This window comes from Rhineura floridana, chromosome 6 (assembly GCF_030035675.1).
Source record: "Rhineura floridana isolate rRhiFlo1 chromosome 6, rRhiFlo1.hap2, whole genome shotgun sequence".
NCBI classification, from domain to species: domain Eukaryota; kingdom Metazoa; phylum Chordata; class Lepidosauria; order Squamata; family Rhineuridae; genus Rhineura; species Rhineura floridana.
The window spans coordinates 78,214,719-78,233,061 of record NC_084485.1 but is presented as its reverse complement, the minus strand read 5'-3'; the positions used below and the strand labels follow the sequence as shown (position 1 = coordinate 78,233,061).

General features: G+C 42.9%; 1 protein-coding gene across 6 annotated transcripts in view; it reads left to right on the top strand.

Annotated features, from left to right (window-relative positions):
- Positions 1–18,154, top strand: part of EPS8L3 (EPS8 signaling adaptor L3) — a 190,032-nt gene extending 171,878 nt beyond the window's left edge. For 5 of the 6 annotated variants that reach the window (XM_061632585.1, XM_061632586.1, XM_061632587.1 and 2 more), the window contains 9 exons: positions 207–271; positions 3,792–3,866; positions 4,389–4,537; positions 4,971–5,079; positions 5,762–5,796; positions 7,683–7,776; positions 8,669–8,791; positions 11,914–11,999; positions 12,964–13,365. In XM_061632585.1, the coding sequence (XP_061488569.1) occupies positions 207–271; positions 3,792–3,866; positions 4,389–4,537; positions 4,971–5,079; positions 5,762–5,796; positions 7,683–7,776; positions 8,669–8,791; positions 11,914–11,999; positions 12,964–13,138 (911 nt within the window). In that variant the 3' untranslated portion in view covers positions 13,139–13,365. Of the gene's footprint in view, positions 1–206; positions 272–3,791; positions 3,867–4,388; positions 4,538–4,970; positions 5,080–5,761; positions 5,797–7,682; positions 7,777–8,668; positions 8,792–11,913; positions 12,000–12,963; positions 13,366–16,513 lie in introns of those variants that run through there. The other variant, XM_061632590.1, reaches the window with a different exon arrangement.
- The last annotated feature ends 189 nt before the right edge of the window (positions 18,155–18,343 follow it).

Genomic DNA, 18,343 nt, shown 5'->3' with positions numbered 1-18,343 from the left:
TTCACTCTAATTGTTCTGCCTTAGCTGAACTGAAAATCAGGATGGACATTGTGTGCATGCTTCGATACTGTGGGCTAGCCCATAAAATTAAGGAGAGCCCAGGTATGTAGAAGGTCTTGCAAGGGTAGCAGCGCTACCTGTCTGCAGCATTCTTTTGTTCATCTTCTAGTTCTGACATTCATCTAATCTTCTCTCTGGTTCTGCAGAGCTGCCTCCAGAGCCTGAGTTCAAGGACTGTTTTCAGAAGATCAAATACAGCTTCAATTTGCTGGTAGGTCAGTCTACACAGCCTGTGTGACTATGGCTGAAATTTCTCCAGCATGAGCAGGGTTGGCTGCATTTCTGAAGGGAAAGGCTTCTCCCTGCCCCCCTTCCCAGGCTCCAGAGTGCAGAGCATTTCGGACAGCAGCACAAAGAGCTCCATTGTGTCTAGAGCCAGCCATTCACTGCATGTGTAGTTGCCAACTGTGGCTTTGCTTTGAATCTATCCATCCCAGAATAATGGGAGCAGGAGAAGGACTGGGGAGACAGAGAAGGTGGGGCATGGGACATACCTGTATGGTGCTGGATGAAAGGTTGAAAGCTATTCGTTTATTATATTTGGATCCTGCTTTGCAGAAAAAAATTGCTTCCCAAATCCACTCACAGCAATTTAAACTCAATGCACAATGCTGCTAGCAAGCACCCCCCATAAATGACACAAGTCCTCCCCTTCAACTTACAGTCGAAGAAACAAACTAGAGGAGAATCCTCATATAATTAGCAACTGCAATTAGCAACAGCTTTTAAAGAGCAAGTGCAAGGGGCCCAAGCCTTTGGGATAAAGGGGGTGGGGGTAAGGGGGATTTAACCCCTTGTTTCCCACTGCAGTGCAGATCTGGATCAGGCTCTCTGCATCTGGGAAGACAGCTTCAATTCACACCAACATAAGTTTTTTTTCCAATGCAAATAGAAGGTTCAGGGAGCCTGATTTTGATCAGAACTGCATGGGGCGAGGAAGGAGGTATCTTAAACCCTCTAAATCACCCCCATGGCATGATCCCAATCCATGTTGGGCCCTGGTGCCTGATATTTAGTTTTTGAAAGTTCTTCAGGCAATTTCTAACTGCAGCAGTGGTGACCCATTTTAAAGGCTGCATACACACAATACATGGAAAGCACATTTAAAACATTATTTTATCCAGATAATTCTGGGAACTGTAGTTTGTTATGGGTGCTGGGAATTGTAGTGCCGTGAGGGGTAAACTACAGTTCCCAAGATTCTTGGGGGGGTGCTTTAAAAGTTCATAACTTTTTTCTCCTCTTTCTTTCTTTGCTGCCCAGCCTTCACTTTCTAACAGGAGACTGGTGGGGCATGTTAACCCTTTCTTCTCTACTGACTTTTCACATCCAGCTTGTCCGTCCCCCCCATCTGCTTCTTCCCCAAGGGGGCTAAAAGCAGCTGGAAGCAGGAACCCCTGAAAGAAGAAAACTAGAGAAAGGTTTAGCATGCCCTTACCTTTTATTCATTCATTTATTAACACTGTTCCCCAGCACCATCCTTCAAATACATTATCAGGTGGTTTGTTGAACTCCCATCGGAGATTGCAGCCTGAGGAGTGCTTTATTTAAGAAAGAAAGAAAAAAAAGGTGAGGGGAGAGGAAACTACAGATAGTGGAACATCATGTGTAGTTTCAGCCCTAAAAGCAAGACACATGGTAGAGACACACTTACTGTTGTGCTGGTTCCAGTGTGTCTCCACCTGTTTTCTGAAAATGGGGGCACATGACATTAGTCAGATTCTGCCCTTTTTTTACGCTAAAACCTGGCTGGATCAGCTCAAGTGCTTTTTTTTTTTAATTCACCTTTAAACAGATTTCACAACCCGTTGCCCCTCTAGGTGTGGCCAATGGAAACACTTTGCTGTGGGTTCAGACAGAGATATTATTATTATTATTAAATTTATTTACACCCCGCCTTTTGGGCAAAGGCCCTCAAGGCAGCTTACAAAGAAAAATAAACACAAGTATAAAATACATCAATAAAAGCAAAGTAATTTACAAAAATTAAACTAAACAACAAATAACATTATTAAGGAAAAAATGTCCTTTTTGTTCTATGCAAGCCTCACAAAGGTCTGTCCTATCCTTTTGACCCTCCAGCAAGAGTTTGTTACCACATTCCAAAGTGGGTGAAGATGACTTGGCATTTGGACTGCTTGGTCATGGAGCACCCACTTGCCCAGGATGTATTCCACGTTGTTGTGCAGTGTGTTGTCATCACACCCCTGGTGTGGCTGGATATGAAACATGATAGCATATCTCTTCGCTCTGGGCTCGCTGATGTGGACCACAAGGCCATTTTCCCCAAACTAAGCCCATTCTTCATTGTCCCTTCATCTTCATTTTCTGCATTTATGACCATTGTTCCCAGCTGAGACTCTGAAGTGTCATTGTATTTTATCGTGGTGTTGATGCCATCACTCATTCCACAAGCAGCTCTGATAGTGATTGGCCCAACACTTTGCTGTGGGCGATGCTGAAAGGTCTGAAGTCAGCAGTGGGGAAAGGAACTGTGTCCAGCCAAGGGCAGAGTCACTTTAAAATGTAACCAGAAAAACCATTCTCGCTGCTTTTGAAGTGACTAGTGTGCCCACAGCCACATACAGAGGGAGGGGAGGGGAAAGGTGAAAGAGGAAGATCAGTGTGATGCTGCAAGAAAAAGGGGGTGAGTTGGTAACAGCAGGCAGGACTGGCCCAGGACATTTTGCTGCCTATGGCAAAGGACAAGATGGCGCCTCCTTCCTCCATTCTGTGTAGAAAAGCTGCTCAGACGGACAGTTGAACCTTACTTCCACACTGGCAATGGGGCAGTGTGTCCTCCACTGCTCCTGAGGACAGCAGGCTAGCTCAGGCAGCACAAGGCAGGCCACATGACACACACAGCTCTGTCCACCACCACTACCATCCTTCGTATTTGCTGCCACAGGTAGCCACCTTGTTCTGTCTCATAGTAGACCAAGGGCAATCTACACCATACATTTAAAGCACATCCAGTGCACTTTTAAAGCTCATGGCTTCCCCCAAAGAATAATGGGAACTGTAGTTTGTTAAGGGTGCTTGGAATTGTATGGTGTGGATCTGCCCCATGCCTTGGTAAAAGGCATCAACATCCAGTTGAGACCGGGCAGATTTCGCTTTGCTGGTGCTATTGCTGGGACCAAAATGGTGCAACTACCTAGTGGTTATTGATCCCCTGGACATTGATGGAGGCCAGAGTTCCACTCTCCAGTTTCTGCATCCACACAAAGCAACTGAGAGTGAAACATGAGGGGGAAAGCAAGCTCCCTGCAGCTGCATGTCCCTAAGGGACTGGGGCAAGGCTGGCCTTTTATTTTTGTCCTTTGAAACTCAGACTTCTGGCCAGCACCAAGCATCAGCCATAGTTGAGCAACACAAGGGGCTATGGGTGCTTGAAGAGCACACTGAGCCAAACCTCAAATCCATTCTTAATCCACCTTCCCTCTTGTTGGTCTTCCTGGGAAGGTGGAGTAAGGCAAGCAGAATTAAATAGGTACTTGTTGTAGAAGAGGCAAGTCCTATGCCGCATGTTTTTTGCCAGGAGCTGATGAAACCTAGTGCCATCCTTGGCTCAAACATAATACAAACGTGGGCTTTTGTGTGGAATACTTTCTTCTCCCAATCTGTGCAGTAATTACAATAGTTGCATGATTCTTTGACCTCTCAGGACCTTCAGTTAAGACAGAGAGCAATATATCAACAGTATAAACATTAATGTGTGTTTTTTTCAGGCCAAGCTTGAACATTCAATGCAACAACCAAGTGCTTCTGAGATGATTCACCTCATCTTTTCCACTTTGCCTGTTGTGAGTATTCTAGCCAGGCATGGACTCCTGGAGGCCTCCGGTGATAATCTGCCACCCCCACTTATGTACCTACTTATTTCTAAAGAGATTATTTGCCATATCAGTGTATGCCCCTGAAATTCTGATAGGTATTTTTCTGTACCCTAAAAGTTACATTTGCCAGTCCTGGGGTTAAGGGCTCATGTGTTTTACTCCTAATCTGCTCCGGAATCGGATTTGTGGGTGTCACCCAACACTGCTATATGTACCTAACTTTCAGCATGTGTGAAATTAGAGGGGGAAATCACCAGATGATAACTGTGAAGGAAATCCCTAAAACTTGAGATCCTTGGAAAGAGGCAAATGAGAGGCGTTCCTTTTCGTTCTCTCTATGTATTAAGATTTGGGCACTAAGCAAAGGCATCAAAGGGGTAATGCTGTGAACAGTTGAGTATAAGCCCTCCTGGAGACCTAACCACAGCGGGCAGGGAGGGATGAAGGGGTTGTTGGGCTTCATGAATCTCGTATTTCGTCACCCTGCAGATTTTGTCCAGCTGTCCTTGGACCAACCTGGCCTCTGCAGTGGTTTCACCTTTGCTGATTCCTGCAGCAGTTGACCTGCTAAGACGCTCCTTGAACACTAAGGAGCTGGTTATTTGGAAGAATTTTGGAGATGCTTGGACTCTAACCAGGTAAGGATTCATGAGAAGGTAGCATGTGCAAATCAACATGCCATCTGAATTTGACATTAGACAGGAAACTGAGTACATTCCAGTTACAAACCTCACTGTAGCAGGAGCCTTCATGTCCAGTTTGCAATTCTCCCAGAGGCATGTGCCAGAACACTGTTGGAAAAAGAATGCTGGCCTTTTGGCCGCATCTAGCAGGATTCTGCTTATATTCTTCATTTGTAGTTCTTTTATCAACATAAATCTGTTTTCTGGTCACAGTTTGAAACTGTGTAATGATATTGGTAACTTTGTCTCTCAAATGAATTTGCAGCAGAAAATAATGAAGATCATGGTTACTATATTCCATATGGCTAGAAATGTCCTTGGCTCCACATCTGTAACTAGACCTTCTCATTTAAGGACATGCACTACAAGTTCTCTTCTTCCCTCGCAGGGCAGAACATCCAGAGGGACAATCCATCCCCCCCTACAAGCCCACATTCTCAGATGGATGGGTGCTCCCTGTGCCCACCCAGAGGCAGAGCTCCGTTGATTCGCATAAGGTGAATCTCTCATGAAAAGCGGACAACTACTGGCAAAGCAGAATCAGAACTCACAGTCTATGGGGCACAAGTACATTAAGAACAGTAAATGCTTCGCCAAGAGCTTCTGAAGCTGCATCAGCATGTTCTATTCAGGGGAAGGACAGAGATTGCTTGAAGGTCCACATCTTGTACAATCTAGTAAACTGTTCCAAGGACAGTATTAATTCTCTTGGAAATATTCATTTAGGGCCACTAAGCAAGCTACCTCATATGAAAATGAGTTTCCAAGGTACTGTTCCATACGTCAAAAGGAAACAGTGTATTTCTCTGACAGCTAAAAATTACAAAGAATAATTATCATGCAACCAAAGAAGCAAAACCCATTGCCTCACATGAATGCATTTAACTGTCACTGGCATACTACAGAAAAATCTCTAGCAGTAACATTCTCTATGCAGACAAATAAAAGTTTACTGCTGCTACTACCTACCAACAAATCAGATTGTAATTCAGAAATAAAGGCAATAGACACACAATTTCACAGCATTATATATCAAAGATCATGTGCATGACATAAATCTCTGTGCTGCCTCTACACACATATAGAACTATAAGTTTACTTAGATCTTTTGAATGAGCAATAGCACAATAAGTTTTGGAATATCCAGTGCATGTGTTGATGTTGTTCTTTCCCCGACAGGCCCACACTGGAAACCAGAATAGCTTCTCAGACAGGTATGTTCTGGCATATAACATAAGGAGATGAAATTTATAGCCATAAAAATCCTATTGACCCTAACAGCAAAACAGCATATGCAAAAAGCAAATAAACAAAAAACTCCATGCAGCAGAATCATGTTCCACACAGAGAGACTCATCGTAAGTTACACGTTCAGTTATGCTAGGATAAATGGGAGCTAAAGCTGCTGACCATCTTTGCTGGAAGAAGCATAACAATGCCTACATGAGAGTGCTGTTGATAGAACTGCTCATGTGCATATGAGCTTCACAACATTCCCAGTAGTCCCTTGTGAGGTGCCCTTGGAAGTAAAGTGAGGGTAGAGACACACTTAGTGTTGTGCAGGTTCCAGTGCATCTCCATCTCTGTTTTCTGAAAATGGGGGCACACCACACTAGTTAAACTCCGCCACTTTTTACTGTATACCCTGAATGAATCGGCTTGAGCATGTGTGTTTTTTAATTCAGCTTCAGTCAGATTTTGCAACTGATTGGTAGAGCAACCTGTTGCCCTTCCAGGTGGGCCAATGGAAATGCTTTGCTGTAAGCTCAGGCAGAGACAGTGATTGGCCCAACACTTTCCTGTAGGTTGTCTTGCAGGATCTGAAGTCAGCACCGGCCAAGCGAAGTGTGTCCAGCTGAGGGCAGAGTCACTTCAGAATGCAGCCAGAAAAACCATTCTTGCTGCTTTTGAAGCGACTAGTGTGCCCACAGCCTGAGAGTTGTGCTGCTCAGGTTACATACAGAAGGTTTGCTTTGAATGCAAACAAAGCAGTGTAGGAATTTGTGTCAGATATTTTATAATATGGCCCCAACAGGGCTGCCCTGTTTCAAGATGCTTGCCTGGAGCATCTGAACCAAGCAGTGATAGATCAGACTGGTTTAAATGATTTTAACGTTTTATTAAACTGCAACTATAACAAACTGAAGAATAAGGAAAAGCACACAAAAGAATAACATACAAAGATATTGGGTCATCTGCAAAGCAGTGCTAAGTCACGGTCCCATCAGCACAAGCATTTTTGCTTGAGCAACGGGACTTCCCCTCCTTTCCTTACATGCCCCCTAAATCTGTTCTAGGGGTTCCCCAACCCTCCAGAGTAGATTTGGGGAGGGTGCAGGACATGCATGGGGAGAGGAGAGGAACAAATGTCTCATTGCACAAACATAAATTCTTGCACAGATGAGGGGGATGTTGTTGGATTCCCCCCATTGGTTCTCATGCATCTAGGACCAGATCCTTCTTTCCAGCTTGTCACACCTAGGTAGGGTTTTCTTGTCTGTTTCTACTTTTCCACTCTTCCATCACCTTTATTCTTTTTCTCTGTCTCCTTCCAATTTGGGGTTATCCTTTTCTGATTGGCTCCCTTGATTTTTATTTAACCCCCTTAGTGGCAGCCTTTCACTCAGCTCCTTACCTTCTCTGTTCCAGACAGGGTTCTCTCAAGCCAGTACACATGCCCCCTCTGTATGATTCCTCATTTTATCACTTTAACCTAGATGTAAATTAAGGTTGTGCTTATAAAATTTCCTAGCTAATCAAATTACTGCTGAAATCTATAACTTAAGCATATTTGCCATTGCAGACTTGTGTCCATCAATTCTATATTTAAAAATATTGCCCAAGCATTCTCTATGTCCTCATCTTCATTTCTGCTTATGTTGAGAGTTTCTAACTGCTTTTAGTTGTAGTTACTGTGTTAGTCTCACGAGTCTATATCCCCACAATTTTGAGTCCCCTTGTTTTTCCCTATAATTAATCAGAAAATGATGTCACCAGCCATATATATGTATGTGAATATGTGCATATTGTTTGTCTTACAGCAGCAGGCTTCCCATTTTCTGTCCTCTTGTTCTCAATGGTGATCTTATCTCTTTTTCAGGGCACCTGATCCTCCCCAGCTTATGCAAGCAATGTATGAGTTCCATGCAAGAAACTCGAAGGAGCTCGCAGTAATGAAAGGAGATCTACTAGAGGTAAGACAGATGCTCCTTACTTTCAGCAAACTAACCTCCTGGTAAGAAGAGCACTTTCCTATTTCTTCTGTATGGGTCAGCAAGCCTCCTGTTGTTTATTTACACACATGCACACTCCAAGCAATCACAGGTGTCCACTACGTTGCTGTCCACTCCACTAGGGCAATTCAGGGAGGGGAATGGACAGAAATTTGGTACTTTGATCTTGGCTGGCATTAAAAAGCTAAGGTCAAAAAAGAAGGTGACAGAAAATGGTAACAGGAGGATCAAGAGTTACAGAACAAGGGATAGTACTTCATAATTTCCATTCAGCTATTTTGTACAACCTAAAAAGATCAGCAAAGACATACTGAAGATTAAAGATTTTGGATATTGGTCACTGTCAAGAAATCACCTTTGCTGTAGATTATCATCATAAACTCTTGAGTAGGAAGGTACTCAGTAGATTACTAGCCCTTCCTCTGAGATAGAACCTCTCCTACCCAAAGAAAGGAGTCTGTCCAACCTTTTGTTATTGTCTCAAATGATACATTGTTTCAAAGAGTTTATTCCATTGTTGCATTGCTCTTAATGTTTTCTTAATATTTACTGCAGCCTTCGCCAAGCTGGTGCTCTTCAGGTGGTTTGGACTAGAACACCCATCAGTCCCAGCCAGCATAGCCTTGCTATCTAGGGCTGATTGGAGTTGTAGTCCAAAACATCTGGAGAACACCAGATTGGCAGAGGCTGGTTTACTGTCATGCATTATGGAACTTGGAGGTTAAGCAGATATTCCTGGGCTTGTACTAACATTACTGATATCTCACTAGAAGCTGGAGTTCTGATTTCTGAGACAGTATTCCATTGTAATAGGGTGCAGTGTTTGGAGCAATCATGCCTCTCCTTTGTTTAGGTTTTGGACCAACGGAAAAAATGGTGGCTTGCTAGAAATACTGTAGGGGAGACTGGTTATATCCCTAACAATATCCTGGAGCCCATGGATCAGAAGACACCTAATGGGAACAATAGAGAACAAGTAGGTACAATTCTTTACTGCACCAGGTGGTATTGCAGAGGCACAGAGACATGATGCAATGAGTTGGTAAAATACTTGTAAATACTTCTCCTCTACATAACATTTGAGCATACGCAGGAGGCAGTTGCCCACCCTTCAAAACCAGAAATATGGAAAATGTTCCAGAGGAAAGTTAGGTACCTTTGCTTGTACTGTTGGGAGCCAGCTGTCTATGCACCTCCCTCCACTTCATTTCTCTCCCCACCCCCCACTTCACTACTGGGACATAAAAAAAAGGCAGCAACTTTTTTCCTTTGGACAGAAGTGGATGAAATATGCAGGCATACTAGCTCCTCCGCAGTAGACACAACCTGCAAGTTTTCAGCCAGATAAGTCCACAGATGCTTGTGAAGATCTCTGAAATGTGATTTATTTTTTAAGGAACATCTAACTTTGGCGGGGAGAGGGATTTGGATGAAATTTTCAGACAAGGTCACCCCTTCCGCAGGTATGAATCCTGCCAAATTTCAAAAGGATAGCTGCAGTAGTTTTTCCACAAGGGCAGGCATTACAGCAAGGATGGGGAACTTCTTGTCCATGTGCATAATCAGGCCCACCAGGCCACCCTATTTGGCCCATGAAGCTATTTCAGGCAAGCCACATTCATCTATCCTACACCTGATGTCATATGTGGGGCAGATAAAGGCATGGCTTGGTCAAAAGAGGCTTTGCAACCACTGCCAATTAACAGTGCCTTCAAAGTCCCATTGCATAGTGCTTCCCAAGCACCCAACAGCCAGCTGGTTGTCACTTGGAAGCCACTGCCCAAAGCACTTTGCCAGTCCTATGCTCGGCACTTCGGAAGTGCCAAGCCCAGGGCTGTCCAAGCACTTTGTGTAGCACTTCCCAAACACCAGCTGGTTATTAGGCATTTGGGAAGCACTGTGCAAGGAACATTGTTTGACCTGTGTCAATCACATGAAGTCATTAAGATAATAAATGATTGACAGGTGGTTTGTCCCACCCACTTGTCAAAATTGATCCAAGGGAATGGGGGAGAAAAAAATCTGCCCACCAAGCTAAAAAGATTTCCCACTCCTGCATTACAGATATAGGATGAATGGATTCATTTTAATGGAATCACTTCATCTCCCTTAATATTTTGTGGACAACTGGTTTGGAAATTGCAGACATAAGAAGCGCCCCTGAATAACAAACCTGCCAAACTGTAGACAAATAGGTGTGCTAGGCACTTTTAAAATTGATTTAGAGGTGGAAAGATCTAGATAAAATAATTCTCTCTAATTACAAGCTAGTCCTGCTAGTCACAAAAAAGCTCACTCTCCCCATCCCAGCTTAGAGACATATATTTCACTCTTTCAAGCCTGCTTCCTTCCCCAAAGCACTAGAATTGAAGGGTGTTAGTAGAATCATTCCCTCTGAGTAAAAGCTAGGGATGTCAGTTGTGAAAAAGCTCCCCTTCCCCTCCTGATCCAGAGGCTAGAGATGTAAGTTTTGGTTTTGCAAACCAGCTCCCTCTGCTACCTACCCACCCACGTACCCTGGCATTGTGCTTATACAGTATAAATAAAAATAATGGATTGTATCCAAAGGAGCGCTAGGGGATGTGTCCTGTCAGCACAAGGATTTTCATTTGCACACTGGGACTCCCCTCTCCTGCTCCATGCCCCCTAAATCTTCTAGGAGTTCCTTTTACCCTCCAGAGCAGGTTTGAGGAGGGTGCATGGCACACAAGGTGAAGGAAGGGATGAAGTCCTGTTGCGCAAGCAGAAATCCTTATGCTGACAGGATGCGTTTGTTGGATACTGCCCATAGTTTCACTTTTTTTGGTCAGACTTTTTAAATGTCTGGATCGCCAAGGCACCCTACAGCATGTCAGGGGCTCCTGTTTCAATTAGAGTAGCCTTGTACAGATCCCACGTCACCTCCAAGGCACCTACATTGGCTTGGGATTTATCCAAATCTGATGTGCACCCCTAACTGAAACCTTGGCACCTGAACACTGTCTTTTTCCCAGACCAGCTTCTGAGATTGTAGTAGGCACTGCCCACAAATCTAAGGGCTAGAAACTTGATGGGTGTGATGGAATAATTAAATGAAATGCCCAAGCATTAAGATCCACTAGAGAGGCCCTGCTTCCATGCCCATTAGTTAGATTGGTAGTCATGAGAGACAGACCCTTATTTATGGAACTCCCTTCACTGGCAGGTACAATCAGCGACTTCCATCTTGTCTTTTAGGTGGGCACCAAAGATGTTTTTATTTCACTATACTTTTAATTTGGGGGGGGTGCTGCATATTCTTTTTGGCTATGAGTGAAGGTCTTATATTTTGGATGGGATTACTGGCTGGAATCATTGTTTTGTTATATTTAATTTTGATTTTTGAAATATATTTTGTTTTAAATTGTTTTGATCCTACTTTGAATTTCTCTAAGGAAAAATGTTTACACTTTTCAAAGGCTGACTAGGAGTCTATTAAATAATTTCTGGCTGCTGAATTGTGCATTTGTATCAAACACTGGGATATGCATAGACATGAATGTGGCAATCAACTACTAGAACAGTAGGTCCAAACCTTCCAACATTAGAAGCAACTAGCTCGTTAGCAATTAGTTTGGTGTATACTGATTCTAGGCTCTAGATTCAAGCCATGGTCCCAGTCAGGTTGGGGCCTCCCATCCCCCAGTGAGGGCCAAAATAGAGATGTTCATGATGTAGTTTGCCCTTGAAAAGTTAACTTTCAAAAAATGCTGGTGGGGGGGAGTGAAAGCCACTTCATAGCCCTGCTCAACCTCCCTTCAACCCTGCTATTCACTATGGCAGGAAAGCTCCCATTTGTGCTGATGGTGATGGATTCCAATCAGGACCATGGCAGAGAAATGAGATTTAAAGCTGTCCTCCCCATGCAACAGCTTTTTTCTTTTTAATCAGCTATGCGAGGGCACATCTCATGCCTAGTTTGGCTGTGAGAGCTAACAAGAAACTTAATTACCAATACTTGCAGTCATTCAGCTGTTCAGAATGTAAGCCGTTAGTTGTGTGCTGGAGCAGAAGAGTTGTACAGTAGTGTCATCATTTGCTATTAAATATCTTTCTCCTGGTGGGTGTCTCTATATTCAGGTCTCAACAGGCTTCACTGACCTCCACCCAAGTTCTACACCAGCAGAAGTCGCACTTTGGCTCAGGACAAAAGGCTTCTCCAAGATGTAGGTGTCACTTTAATAACTAGCCCAAGAAATCTTACCCCACCAAACAACTCTTACCCAGGTGCTGTACTTCTGATTCACAGCTTTGCAGAGTGCCTCCAAAGATACTGACCTTCCCATATTAACTTAAGGGATGAAGATCACTAAAGCCTGATGGCATGACCCACTAACTATTATGTTCTGTGACCCATTGTCAGTTCCAGAGATTCTCTGGTTATTACTCCTTTGGGAAACAAAGGAAGGGGAGAGATACTGGACTATTCACAGGTGTCATTCCTGCATACCTTATCACCAGGACCATGTGTGCTGTGCACTGAACAATAATCCAAACTCTGTGTCAAGGTAACTCAAATGCTGAGGTCCAAAATAAGCAAAAGTGTGCCCACACTTGCTTAGCTTGTACAGTATGTTCTACACACAAAGAACATGAAGATTTTTAAAAAAGAACAGATCAGGGAGAAATTGGTGATAATAGATGGTCTGGAGGACTAGAAAGTCACACTCAACGAATGAGTGGCTACGCACAGCAATGAACCCCATGGTCAGTGGTAGAGCATCTTCTTTGCATGGAGAAGATCCCAGGTTCAGTCCATGGCATCTCCACGTAGGGCTGGGAGACCCCTGCCTCAAACCCTGGAGAGCCACTGCCAGTCAGTGTGGACATTACTGAGCTAGATGGACCAGTGGTTGGACTCAGTAAAAGGCAGCTTCCTATGTTCCCAGTGGTCAGCTCTACTCTGCCTCCCTCTAGCTTCAGAGATTTTCCCAAAAATGCTATACTCTAAAATGTGATTTTCAATGAAGAGGATCATAATGTTGGGTTCAGTCTACCTTCTGATCGGCACAGGCTTAAAAGAGAAGTACTGTGTTCTTTTCTTTGGGAATGTATCAGACTTACACCATTTTTTGCATTCTTGCATTGATATTTTCTCTCACTTTTCCCTCTTTTTTCATATTTCAACAGCACAGTTAAGTCCCTTAGCATCCTTAATGGAAGGCAGCTTCTGTCATTCAGCAAGGAAGAGCTGAAAGCAGTTTGCCCAGAAGAATGGACAAGAGTGTTTTTCACACTTTCAGAAGTTAGAGCAAGACTGGCGGTAAGCTGTCCTCCAAAAACAACACTCCCACCTATCTTGTGACAAGAGAACTGCTGTAGGGCAGGGGACAAATGTGGCCCTCCAGGCCAGAGCCAAAACTTCCATGGAGCGAGCAGGGCCTTTGGCCTGGGTGTCTGATTCAAGGGGGGCACCAAAATCATGATTAATCATGTGTGCGCAATATACATGTGCACATTATTTACAAAAATAGCATGTATTTATTTTATTAATGTGTTATGTGAGTTCACTGATAATGGGTATTACTGAATGGGGAGGGGGGTGAGACACAGTTGCAACAAAAATAATGTGTGAATTCAGGTTGGCGGCAACCAGGTGGACATTTTGGGAACTGGGTAGGAGGTGTGAGATATAGTTGCAATGATTGCTGCTCTGCTCTCAGCATGCATGTGTAGTGAGAATGTTTGTGACAAAGTAAAGCCAATGCAACACACATTTGCATATACACACATTATTTCTAGTAAACTCACAGTCCTATATGTGCTTGATTTGGGTCTTGTCTTTCTTTCAGTTCTGTTGCTATACGGTGTAGATAACTCGCTGGCAGTTTCTAAGGCTGACACTAAATTCACTATTTTAAAAAAAATAGTTACTAATACAAAATGGCTCCAAAGAAACTCTGTGTAATAAACATTAGAATAATTATGGATTTTTTCATGTTCCTGATTTAATGTGGTTCTAATGTTACCACAATTAACAACAGGACACCCTGCTAGATCAGGCCAATGGCCTATCTAGTCTAGCATTCTATTCTCAGTGGCCAACCAAATGGCCCAGCCCCAAAGTAGGACCTGAATGCAACACTACTCTCCGCACTTGCGATTCCCAGCAGCTGGTGTTTGGAAGCATACTCCCTCTGACATTGGAGGTAGAACATAGCTATCAACAGCTATTAGCCATGATGGCTATCTCCTCCATGAATTTGTCTAATCCTCTTTTAAAGCCATCCAAGTTGGTGGCCAACACTACCTCTTGTGGGAGTGCATTCCATAGTCTAACTCTGCACTGTGTGAAGTAGTACTTTTTTTTGCCTGTCCTGAATCTTCCAACATTATGAGAAAGGAAGAAAAACTTTTCTCTATCCATTTTCTTCACACCATGCATAATTTTATACACCTCTCATATCTCCTTGTATTCACTCTAAACTAAAAAGCCCCAAATGCTGCTGTCTTTCCTCATACAGGAGTTGCTCCATCACCTTCATCATTTGGGTTGCCTTCTTCTGAACCTTTTCCAACTGTACAGTATCCTTGTTGAGGGGAGGTGACCAGAACTCTACACAGTATTCCAAATGTGGTTGTACCATAGATTTGTTCTCATCATTTGGACATTTTCTAAAGGAAGCCTTCTTGCCTCCAATAGCTTCTTTGACTCTGCTCATGACCCACACAGGCATTCTCTTGGCCCTAGTAGTACCTTTCTTGATCTGCAGTAGATATTAGAATAAATACATAAAATTATATGTACCTGTCCATTTTATTTTATTTTATTACAACTGTTAATTTTTTTACATCTTAAAAAACAGAATTGGCTTAGGGGCACATTTCAGGTCATTTGCCCTGGGTTCCAAAATACCTAGTTCTAGCTGTTTCAGGCCCCTCTGTCTGGCTCTTCCTCTTCCCAGGCTACACTCCCTATCTCCAGGCCACAGCCCTCACTGATCCTGCCTGGCTGAGATGTGCCCTTAAACTGTGCTAAAGCCCTTTGCTTGCTTGCCTGGACAGAGCATTGAGAGGTCTGTGTGGGCGTATGTAGAAATCTGACTTCAATTGTCAGAGACTGTTTTCATTGTTCAGAAACTCACCTGTTGCTCCACCCACATTTGCCTCTGGCCCAGCCTACCACTGGTGGGCAGTCCCCAGATGGTTGCTCACAAGGGAATGCAGCCCTTGGGCTGAACACACCCCACACCTCCTATAGGAGACATTTGACTGGATAGTGTGTCACGCTGCCAGGGTATTCTTGCACAGTCCAGTTTGGTCTATGAACGTAGATAAAAAATTCAATCAATCAATCTTGCACAGTCTGTTCAGTCTTCCTTTGCCTCAGTTTCTCATTGTGCAGACAAATGTAGGAACAACAGGGGTGCATAATTCAAGAGGGTAGGGTAGACATGGCTGACTGCCTTCCTTCACCAGCATCTTACTGTTCAAGCCCAGCAGGAAGCTGATGAAGAGGTTAGTGATCCACTTGTATATACTAAGCTGCCTTTACCTTTAAGACCTATACCAACTGAATATCTGAGGCACCACATCCTTCCCACAATACAATTTTTATTCACATCAGTCAGAAAAGTAGTATTACAGAGAGTGGCTTCCAAGAGGAAATGTATTTAGTTAAACCACAGGAGGGGAGAGTGCTAGTGCACTCACGCCCTGCTTGTGTGCTTCCCATAGAAAGCTGGGCTGGCCGCTAGACTAGATGGGTGACTGGCCTGATGGAACAGGCCCTTCTTATGTTCTTACTGTTGGTTGCTTATTTTAATTGATTTATCCACTGAAAACCAACTCATTCCCCATAGTAATTTCCCTCTTTTCATGGTAACAAGTGTATAGGAGCAAATAACTTTTTAAAGGACAGGATCATATAAATAACCTTTAGCCCCAAGATGACTTGAATCATGCATACAGGTATGTGTGAAGATGCGGCAGTTAAGGTCTCTCCTGATTAGACAGCTACAAAAGAATTATTGTTACCATGTGAAAAGCCATGAGAGGCTGACTCAACCCTGAGGCTTCTAGTGATGCTAAGCAACTCTCAGCTCAACAGAGTACAAAAATATACAGCTGGCAGTAATTTCTTTAGGGGCATTCTTCCATTGTGGAAAACATATCCCCTCCCGCCCCAGCCTTTAATCCACAACAGATTACTACTGAAAAATGTGAGCCCCATACTTCATTCATAAACATGGAAGTGTGTAATCTACAAAGTTATGCCACTAGTACAGACACCTATTGGATAACTCCAGTAACATCAGTAATTAGTGGACATTTTTTTCTCACATCAAATTTGTTTCCCTTCTTTGTGTTTAAAGACTGAGCCCTGCACCCAGACTAAACTTCAGACAATGCCAACTGTGCACCTCTTAGTTATACTATCCCCCCTACCCCAATCTGATAGGAAGCACTTTTCAGAATATCATTAACTTTCTCCCATGGGTATGACAGCTGAACTATACCAGGATTCAAATTCTCCACTCCTGGATAAAGCTTATAGGGCAGCCTTGGGTAAGTCCCTGTTACTAACCTCAACCATTACAAAATTGCTGTGCAGAACATGTAGGAAAACCTGGTAAATGACCTTGAACTTCTTAGAGGGCTGTAAGTGTGATAAAAGTAATGATTAGAGGTTATCCAGTATTGATACTGATAACTCTTCCCTCCTTGCTTCTCTTAACAGAATTATCCACCAAAGTAACCTTCTATTGCTGTTTTTAACCATCCCATAACTATCTTCTCAAAGATCATCACTGCAAGTCAATGGCTGTCCTGTTCAAATCCATTTGTTTTTCAAGAACATGAAACATCATCCTCTGTTGGCAGATATTTCCCTCTACAGCTGTGTGCATGAAATGCAAAAAGTTACCTTCAGCAACATTTCAATGTAAAGCTCAAATGTATGCAAGATAAGGACTATGACCAATTAGCACAGAAGTAAATGTGTATAGCAGGAAGTTTGTGTTATGAGCAATTAATACAGTAGTGGGAGAGGACACTTTATTCTCGATTTACTCCACAAGAAAAAAAATCACATTGACTTTAAGTGATAGCTAAACAATTTCATGTTGGAGTATATCCAATTAGCTTTCTTTGATGAGAGAATGTGGACTTGCAAGATCAGCCACCAAGGTGCCTGGGAGAATGAAATGTTTTCCCACTGGCTCCTAGATGTTGCAACTTTCTTAGGTCAGATTTCTGTCCAATAAATCCTTGTTTCTGAGGTCTCCCAAGATGCGCGTGTGTTTGCTGTAGCAAACCAGCACAGCTAGTACTCTGGAATGTTTTCAAGAACATTTGTGAAAATGGTGTTATTTTGCACTGGATATGTGCTCTTATCTCGCCTTCAGTTACAGATTTAAACAGACATGAAGAAAATCTACAGGTGATGTATAAGCCTGCAGCCAAATCCCAATTCAAACAACCTCACCCTAAGGAAGGGATCCCTATCTAGAAATTAAACATGCAGAAGTCGCATGAAGGACCATAAGCGTGATGGCAAGGACAATGGAAAGGTGGCTTGTGGGGAAACAAACATTGTTAGAACAGTGAGCCTGATTTGAAATTACTCCAACCATACCTTTTCTGGTTCGGAGTTCTAGGAAAAAATGGGGGAGTAGCAAAGAAATATAAGAAGACACCTACCCACCCACCCACTCCCGCCCCTTTGCAATCCTTATAGGTGCTTTGTACTTAAAAACAGAACACATGAGTGTTTTAAGTTAGTAAGGCCACATCATGCCAACTGAAAGAGCCACATGATCTGTCCCCCATCCATTTCACCGAGTTGTTTCAGCTCTCAGGTGGAGGGCATCATTGAGCTTCACCAATTCTATGAGGTGTTGCCACACTTTACATCTTTTCTTTCTAACAATAAGGACAAGAAACTTTTAAATGAAAAACTTGTGTGAGGCTAAATTTTGCTCAAGCACATTGTTTGCCAATTCAGACATTTTACAGTAATCTGGGCATGAATAAAACAGTTCAAGAAACAACAGTGGAGATTAAAGGGGGCTTTTTTGAAAAGATATGGAATAGTATTAGAATGTTGTTAAAAGGAAATAAATGGGAAAGACTTTGTCCACAGAGTATCAATGGGAATATGTAAAAAAAAAAATTAGCCAAATACTGGTAATTAACTTCATCTGCTGTGTGTGATATGGCTAATATAGTTGATACAATTATATTTCGGGAAGGGGCTTTGAATTACATGAGAGATAATTTTTAAGTTCCAGCAATGCTAACACTATCTAATTTATTGTTATCTTGTTTAATCAAGCTACTCTGAAATTTTTTTATATGCAAAACCAAATAAAAATAACTGTCAAGGAAGTCTGCCCTTTGAGATTTCCTCCCCTACAATGCTCCTGGTCCTCACGTTAGCAGAAGGCCAACAGTATGTAAACCTTAAGAACAAGTAGGAATCTTTTTCCACAGATAGATATGTTCACAGAACCAGTCAGAACAGAGACAGAACAACATGCAGAGCTCATGATACTAGCAGCCAACAAGG